The sequence below is a fragment of the Triticum urartu genome, chromosome 3 (assembly GCF_003073215.2).
Source record: "Triticum urartu cultivar G1812 chromosome 3, Tu2.1, whole genome shotgun sequence".
NCBI classification, from domain to species: Eukaryota; Viridiplantae; Streptophyta; class Magnoliopsida; order Poales; family Poaceae; genus Triticum; species Triticum urartu.
Genome location: NC_053024.1, coordinates 651,211,428 through 651,220,477, shown reverse-complemented (window position 1 = coordinate 651,220,477; position 9,050 = coordinate 651,211,428). Strand labels below are relative to the sequence as shown.

The 9,050-nt window shown below is 50.4% G+C and overlaps 1 protein-coding gene across 1 annotated transcript; it reads right to left on the bottom strand.

Annotated features, from left to right (window-relative positions):
• Positions 1 to 7,936: 7,936 nt before the first annotated feature.
• LOC125548992 (cysteine proteinase inhibitor 4-like) lies at positions 7,937 to 8,680 on the bottom strand. Its single transcript, XM_048712495.1, has one exon. The coding sequence runs from the start codon at positions 8,575 to 8,577 to the stop codon at positions 8,122 to 8,124; it is 456 nt and encodes a 151-aa protein (XP_048568452.1). The 5' UTR covers positions 8,578 to 8,680; the 3' UTR covers positions 7,937 to 8,121.
• Positions 8,681 to 9,050: the final 370 nt, after the last annotated feature.

Below are 9,050 nucleotides of genomic sequence, written 5' to 3'. Positions count from 1 at the left end.
GACGAGCACCTCAGTAGAGAAAGCCAAAAACTGACTGTCATGATATAGCGTGAGACTGGTCAACCACTCGATGACATGTTGGAATGTTAGAATTCCTCCGCCTTAACGAAGGGCCGTTTTCCGGCCAGTCATGTACGCACCCCGAGATCGGGAGAGTGCGGAGCCACCAGGGGCTATCTAGTAGCCCCACTGTCAAACTCCTATGGCTAAGTGAAAGTGCTAAAGCATTATAGTCCGGTTGCCTCGCTCGCTCCGCTATCACCTCCTTAATAGGACCAAGACGTTGGGTTAAGTGTGAACGCGTGTTTTTTGCGAGCACCTCCGCATTATATGCGTGGGGGTTGAAGTCGACGGCTGCAATCTTTCAGGTTATACACATGTATACATAAACGGCCGCCCAGGAGGCATCATATTACTTTCAGGCAAAAGTATAAAAATAGCCTTATAAAAATTTATAAAAGCATTTCGCTTACAATGAGATTACATATCACTCAAACATAACATTTTTTGAGCACTGGGTCTCTATCAAACGAGCACCCTCAAGAACTTCTTCAAAGTAGTGCTCAGCAGTCATTCGGCCTATGGCCGAATCCCGCGCTGCAACAGTGGTAGCATCCATCTCCGCCCAGTATGCTTTAACACGGGCAAAGGCCATCCGTGAGCCCTCTATACACGCCGACCTCTTCATCACATTAATGCGCGGCACCATGTCAAGGACCTGCTGCACCAAGCTGAAATAGCTGTTCGATTTTGGCCTTTCCGGCCATAGCTGATCCACAACAGACCTCATGGCGAGTCCAGACAACCTGTTCAGTTCGTCCCATTCGGCTAATTGGTCAGTCAATGAAAGTGGACTCTCGGGAGAATGGAATTGTCTCCAAAACAGCTGGTCTACTTCACGGTCCGTCTGACCCTGGAAGTACTTGGCCGCATCGGCAGCGCTCGCCGCCAAATCCATATACACATCCTCCGAACTCCACGGCCGATCCAAAGGGGCATACCGTGGATCTCCGAACTTCCTCCGCAACATAAAGGATTTCCCAGCCACAATATCCCCGGCTTCCCGCAAATCCTCCTTCTTCGCCCTCATAGCAGAGCGGATGTCTTTTCTCGTCGTAGCAGCCTTCTCAAGGTCCGATGCCTTCGCTAGGTTTTCCTTTTCAAGAACCCGGCAACGGTCGGCGGCGGCTTTTAATTCTATGGCCATCTTGGCCATCTTATCTTGGCTCTCGCCATGCGCGGCCTTCTCGGCTTTCAACTCTTCGGCCGCCTTCAAAGCAGCCGCATTACCAAACCTTGCTTGTTCCTTGGCTCGGGCAAGTTCTGCCCGCAAGGCTTCAACAGTGACAGCTCCATCTGCAGTCACAACATATTAAAGATACTGGCATCATGTTGCTCTTACTATGTGGCGTTTACCAGATAATGACACTTACCCTGTGCCTCGTCAAGCCTTTTGTTAACAAGCTCGATGTCGGCGTCTGCCGCATCCAACTGCCGTTTTAAATGGGCAAACTCGCTAGTCCGGGTAGCCACTGGAGCTTCCATGACCTGCACACAGAGGCAGTATGGCTATTACCTGGGAATATGATCCTCTATTCGTCGTCGTTTCCGATGACAACCAGAGTCTCAGGGGCTACTATCTACACAGGGCACACCTCGCATGTGTAGGACTATCATACATTATTTTACGTACCTCAAAGCCTGTCAGTAGACTCATAAAAGCTTCATGCAATCCGCTTTCGGCGGACGAGATTCTCTCCATCACCGTATTCATCAGCATACGGTGTTCATCTGAGATGGCCGCTCGCCCCACCAACTCCCTCAGAACATCCGATCGCACACCAGATGGTGCCGGACTCGTTTGTCTACTCTCTTCGGGAGCCGGACACTGGGAGCTTCGGGGATCAATGGGATTATCTTCTGGCCTCACCGGACTCGGAGAGGCCCTCCGCGACGACACTTCGGGGTCGCCCGCTTCCGGAGCGGAGGAGGCGTTTCGCTCTCCATCATCTCTGGAAGAAGATCCCCCGAAGATGAGCTCATTTGAGAGGGGCTAAGCCCCAAACTGCAAAGATATATGCGGTGATTATTTTCTCAGAAGAAAAAGATGGCATACATGTACTATTAAAGTATTTCGGGTCACTTACGACTCGCTGGAGAATTGATCCCCCCGCGGACTTTGTGCGGCAAAGGCACCCCACAAGGTAGGACCCTCTGTGGGAGACTTCTTCTCCCGTTTGGAAGCTTCAGCTTCCGAATCCCCGGGCGCAGTCCTTTTCCTCCTCCGGTCGTCTTCCTTCATGGAGACGCTCGCTCCCTCGGTTAGAATGGGCAGCATTGGGGGCCCGCGTCCACCCGTATTATTCTCCCCAGTATCTTCCTTCAAGGGCTCCGGGCAAGGTGCGACCTGGAGCATCTTTTCCAATACCGGATTGTCCAAACCCTCAGGGAGGGGGGCCGAACACCGAATCAACTTCGCCTTTGTTAGCCAGTCCTGGTCAAAAGGCGAACTCTCAGAAATAACTTCGTAACAAATGAGATATAGTATGTTCGGCCCGAAGATTCCTTACCTGTTCGGCGGCGCGGTTACTGCTCAGACCCACGTCCTCGGTGACTTCCGGACACTCTACCTGAGGTCCGAAGAATGACTTGTACATCTCCTCGTGCGTCAGGCCGAGGAAATTTTGAATGACACGCGGTCCCTCGGGATTGAACTCCCACAAGCGAAGGGGCTGGCATTTGCAAGGCTGGACTTGACGAACTAGCATAACTTGTATTACTGGACCCAAACTAAAATCTCCATTGAAGAGATCTTGAATGCGGCTTTGCAGTATAGGCACGTCCTTGGCTGGACCCCAGCTCAGACCTCTACTGATCGATGACATCAGTGGTGGTGGAGGGCCCGAGCGGAAAACAGGGGCGTCCGCCCACTTGGCACTTCTAGGAGCCGTGATGTAGAACCACTCCTGTTGCCACAATTCAGACACCTCTGGAATGGAACCTTTGGGCCATGGAGCCCCCGTCATCTTGCATATTGAGGCACCTCCGCACGCTGCATGTTGCCCCTCGATCATCTTCGGCTTTACTTCAAAGGTCTTGAGCCATAGGCCAAAGTGAGGGGTAACCCGGAGGAAGGCCTCACACAAGACAATAAATGTCGTGATATGAAGAAAGGAGTCCGGAGCTAGATCATGGAAATCTAGCCCGTAATAAAACATCAAACCCCTGACGAAAGGATCCAAAGCAGGGCCTAGACCTCGGAGGAAGTGGGAGACGAACACGACGTTCTCGTTGGGTTCGAGGGAGGGGACGGCCTGCCCTCGGGCAGGCAGCCGATGCAAAACCTCGGCGGTCAGATATCTGGCCTCCCTCAACTTTTTGATGTCTTCTTCCGTGACGGAGGAAGGCACCCATCGGCCTTGAAGGCTAGATCCGGACATGATTGAAGGTTCGGAGCACCTGACCTGAACTTTGGGTCTTTGAGCTTGAGGTGGGGGAAGGATTCGATTGAGCACAGGAGGGTAAAAATAAAAGCCTTGTCCCTTTATAAAGAGGGTGAATATCAAGCGTCCTCTCCGTGGCCGTTTGGACTTGCCTATAGTCTAGGAGTCCTAGAAGCGGTTGGGTTACCCACGCCCGTATTGATGAGAATCCCGGAATAAGGGGACACGATCTCTGCTTTAACAAGACGTGCCAAGGAAACCGCCTCGCATGACGCGCTGAGGTGGGATAATAAAACGATTCGAATAAAGGCTTGGCCGTGGTGCGATGTCACGCTACGGAATACGTCAGCAGATTAGATTTGTGTAAATATTATTCTCTCTATGGCAATATGTGGAAACTTATTTTGCAGAGCCGGACACTATCTTTGTGTTCAAAATCTTCTATGAAGTACTTGGAGGAGGAACCCGCCTTGCAATGCCGAAGACAATCTGCGCGCCGGACTCATCGTCATTGAAGCCTGGTTCAGGGGCTACTGAGGGAGTCCTGGATTAGGGGGTGTCCGGATGGCCGGACTATACCTTCAGCCGGACTCCTGGACTATGAAGATACAAGATTGAAGACTTCGTCCCGTGTCCGGAAGGGACTTTCCTTGGCGTGGAAGGCAAGCTTGGCGATACGGATATGTAGATCTCCTACCATTGTAACCGACTTTGTGTAACCCTAACCCTCTCCCGTGTCTATATAAACCGGAGGATTTTAGTCCGTAGGACAACATACAGAACAACAATCATACCATAGGCTAGCTTCTAGGGTTTAGCCTCTCTGATCTCATGGTAGATCTACTCTTGTACTACCCATATCATCAATATTAATCAAGCAGGACGTAGGGTTTTACCTCCATCAAGAGGGCCCGAACCTGGGTAAAACTTCGTGTCCCTTCCCTCCTGTTACCATCCGGCCTAGACGCACAGTTCAGGACCCCCTACCCGAGATCCGCCGGTTTTGACACCGACATTGACCCATTCCGTTAGCATAGCACTTGATCGTTTAGTTTGTTGCTATTGCTTTCTTCATGACTTATACATGTTCCTATGACTATGAGATTATGCAACTCCCGTTTACCAGAGGAACACTTTGTGTGCTACCAAACGTCACAACGTAACTGGGTGATTATAAAGGTGCTCTATAGGTGTCTCCGAAGGTACTTGTTGGGTTGGCGTATTTCAAGATTAGGATTTGTCACTCCGATTGTCGGAGGTATCTCTAGGCCCTCTCGGTAATGCACACCACTTAAAGCCTTGCAAGCATTGCAGCTAATGAGTTAGTTGCGGGATGATGTATTACAGAACGAGTAAAGAGACTTGCCGGTAATGAGATTGAACTAGGTATTAAGATACCGACGATCGAATCTCGGGCAAGTAACATACCTATGACAAAGGGAACAACGTATGTTGTTATGCGGTCTGACCGATAAAGATCTTCGTAGAATATGTAGGAGACAATATGAGCATCCAGGTTCCGTTATTGGTTATTTACCGAAGACGTGTCTCGGTCATGTCTACATTGTTCTCGAACCCGTAGGGTCCGCACGCTTAACGTTACGATGACAGTTTCATTATGAGTTTATATGTTTTGATGTACCAAAGGTTGTTCGGGGTCCCGGATGTGATCACGGACATGACGAGGAGTCTCGAAATGGTCGAGACATAAAGATTGATATATTGGAAGCCTATGTTTGGACATCGGAAGTGTTTCGGGTGAAATCGGCATTTTACCGGAGTACCGGGAGGTTACCGTAACCCCCGGTAACCTAATGGGCCTTAATGGGCATACTGGAGGAAGTAGAGAGGAGGCCAAGGGGCAGCCGCGCGCCCCTCCCCTCCCAAGTCCGAATTGGACAAGGAGGGGGGCGGCGCCCCCCCCCTTTCCTTTCTTCCCTCTCCTCCTTCCCCCCAAGTCCTAATCCAACTAGGGAAAGGGGGGAGTCCTACTCCCGGTGGGAGTAGGACTCCTCCTGGCGTGCCCCTTGCCTGGCCGCACCTCCTCCCCCTTGCTCCTTTATATGCGAGGCAGGGGGCACCCCAGAGACACAACAATTGATCATTGATCTCTTAGCCGTGTGCGGTGCCCCCCTCCACCATAATCCTCGATAATATTGTAGTGGTGCTTAGGCGAAGCCCTGCGACGGTAGAACATCAAGATCATCACCACGCACGTCGTGCTGATGGAACTCTTCCCCGACATTCTGCTGGATCGGAGTCCGGGGATCGTCATCGAGCTGAACGTGTGCTAGAACTCGGAGGTGTCGTAGTTTCGGTGCTTGATCGGTCGGACCGTGAAGACGTACGACTACATCAACCGCGTTGTGCTAACACTTCCGTTTTCGGTCTACGAGGGTATGTAGACAACACTCCTCTCTCGTTGCTATGCATCACCATGATCTTGCGTGTGCGTAGGAATTTTTTTTGAAATTACTACGTTCCCCAACAAAGGCATCATTGGCGTTATGAGTCAGTCCCCGATCTTTTTGTGTGGTAGGTCTAGGGAGGATGTGTAAGGGTTCGCCTTCCCGTCCCCTCTCCAACAATCGGTGGTGGTGGCACTTTTCGAAAGTTATGGAATAAAGGTTGGCGACTAGGTGCTGGCTTGGGCTTTTGTATGCCAGGGAGGCAACCCTAAAAGCTGGTTGGCTCTCCGGCGAGCAACACTATGAAGGTGTTGGTTGTGTCTCTTGGCTATGTGAATGGCGAGGGGAACATCAACGGGTAATCCTAGCGAAGTTGTCTCAATGGAGGCCAAGCCCCAATCTAGATCTGGATCCCTCGATCCTCGACAATTGTGTGGGAGGGGCCGAGCGAAAGCTTTGCACCTCGGCGCCGATGGTGGAGGTGCTTGCAGGCATCGCGGTCCCCTTGAGGAGGGGAGGCACCTTGGATCTCCCCTCCCTCACCAATGCTCAAGATGAAAATCCACGTCCACTCAGACAGACGTGATGACGGCGGTGCTTTCCATTGTGAGCCTCTTCAGGGCGTTACCAATGAGCGTTTGTGCCTTATGGCCACAACGACACGTTAGTTATGGTTTGGAGCTCCAATTGACAACGCCTCTGTTACTTGGGCTAGTGGTCTCATTTGTAGCTATCCTTTACATGTGACGACCTCCTACCTCTATCATTTCTGCTTGTTGGCAGGGTTGGCACTCTACAGTTCTAAATGAGAGGGCAAGGGGTCCTTTCGGTAATAGTTTGATGGTGATGGTGCGACCGAGTACGGTGGTTTCTTCTAGGTGGCGCATGTTTGCTTGTCATATGCAGCCATGTTGCTTCTTGCGGTAGTCTGGCCTCTTTTGTGCCTCCTCTCAGCGATGTATTGAAAGCGTCTAGTAGTGCACTCTTGGTGTTTGTTTAGCACATATCTGACCTATTTTATCATGTTTTTTCTCTAATCAGTCTATATGAGGAATTTTTGGCTTTATTTGTAAAATGAGGCAAAAGCTTATTTCTACGTAACATAGGACTACTTGTGAATTGTAGTTTCCGATAAATGAGGACTCAAACAGACAAAATGAATCACCACCATCTATGCAAGAAAAACCCACGTAGATCAAATGCCCACCGCATATAAGTGGCTCAATACAGAAGAGAATACAAGCAGAAAGCAAAAAGGCCCGCCGGAAGGCGAATACTAATTATCGCATAAGCCCCGACCGCACACCCGGCTCAATTCGGCTGTTTTCTGGGTGTTTCCCACCGGTTTTTGGCATGTTCTGTTTTCTAGAATCGTGTTTTTTCGTTTTCAGTTGATTTTCTTCACATTTTTCATTCGGAATCTTTGCTTTTTTCTTCCTGTTTCTTTTCCCTTGTTGTTTTATTTTTAAAATTTCACGAACATTTGCCAAAATCATGATCATTTTAGAAATACACAAACATTTTTTGTGAATATATTTTATTTTCTATATTATGAATATCTTTCAAATTCATAAAAATGAATTCCTGATTTTTTTAAAAAATTAGTGGAGAATTTTTTGAATCGTGATCATTTTCGGAAATCATGGACATTTTTAAATCACGAATTGTTTTTGAAATCATGAATATTTTTTGAAATTGTAAATATTTTTTAGCGCATGAAAAAAATTAAAAATGTTGATTTTTTTCAAATAACAAAACCTTTTTCAAATTCGTGCACTTTCTTGAAATTCATGAACCTTTTTGAGATCCTGAGTATTTCCAAAGTATGGGAGCAATTTCCAAATTCGTGTACACTTTTTAAAGTTTGTGAACATGTTTTAAATTTATGATTTTCGCAAATTCTAGAACAATTTTTTAAATTTCGGAACATTTTCTAAAATTCATAAATATTTTTTTTGAAAACCATAACTATTTTTGAAATCCCGGTCATCCTTTAAAGAAGCAAAGAAAAAAACTGAAAAGGAAATCAAATACATGGGGAAAAAACAGTCTTATCATACTAGTAAGTATTTATTTTGACACTCATCTTTCTTGCAAAACTTTTTATCCGGTAGACTTACAAAACTTCGACCGCCGCATCGTACAGCCTACATACTCTGGCGCTCAACCCTACCTCAGTACCTCACACACCGTTATTCGAGCTTACATTAAGTACTCTGTCGCGCAAAAAAGACACGCAGCGGTTCTCCTCCGATCGCTTGTGCAGCTGCTCATTTGGCGTCGGCCGGCGCGAACCTGACGAGCGCGCGGGACTGGAGCCAGGGCTTGACGACCACCACGGCGTCGAACACGCGGCCGTCGCTGACGACGTTGCTCCCCGCGCCGTTCTCCTCGGCGGCCGCGACGCGGAGGTAGTACTTGATCCCGGAGACCACCTGGCGCTGCGCCGACACCACGCGGGCGAACTCCAGCCGCCCGCAGACGCCGCCGCCCTCGCAGCCCTCCTCCCGTCGCCGGTTGTGTTCTTCGACGGAGTAACGGCCCAGCTCCTGTACCTCCTTGTCGTCCTCCACGTCCCTCACCTCCGTCCTTCCCCCCACCTTCCTCCCGTCGTCCCACAGCTGCCGCGCGGCACCCGGCTCGGTGCGCGCGGCGGACGCGGCGCACGCCGCGAGCAGGACGACCAGCAGCGCGCAGGCGCCGGAAGCACCGATCAACCGAGCCATTTCACCTGCACTGTGTCTGTCCGAGCTAGATCACTGATGCTGCTTAGCACTGACGCTGTGCTGCTTGATGAGGATGAGTAAGCTGTGTGGCTGTGTGCGGTGTCGTGGGCGGCATTTATAGAGGCGTGGTGCGGGCGGTGCTGGGAACGGAAAGGCATTGCTGGGGCATGGAAGGATGCGGCGCGCGGCAGGTGTGCATGACGGCATGGCGTGCGCCGGCACGCATACCTAGGTGGGTGGACGGGCCGAGCCGCGCCGCGGCGGGACGGAAGGATAGGGACGAGACGGTGGCATGCCGGAGAGGAGACACGTAGGGCGTGGCGGGCGCGGGCGGGCTGCCGCGTAGACAGATGTACGGGTCGCGCGTGGGGATGGGTTCCTCTGGCCCGCACGCAAACTGGGCGCCTGTCGTGGTGCATAGGCCGGGATGGATGGTTGGAACTTGTGTCGCCTGTGCATAGGATAAGGCCCTT

What these genes read in the sequence shown, in the direction of transcription:
- LOC125548992 (XM_048712495.1), bottom strand. Translation starts at nt 8,577, where the DNA reads ATGGCTCGGTTGATCGGTGCTTCCGGCGCCTGCGCGCTGCTGGTCGTC.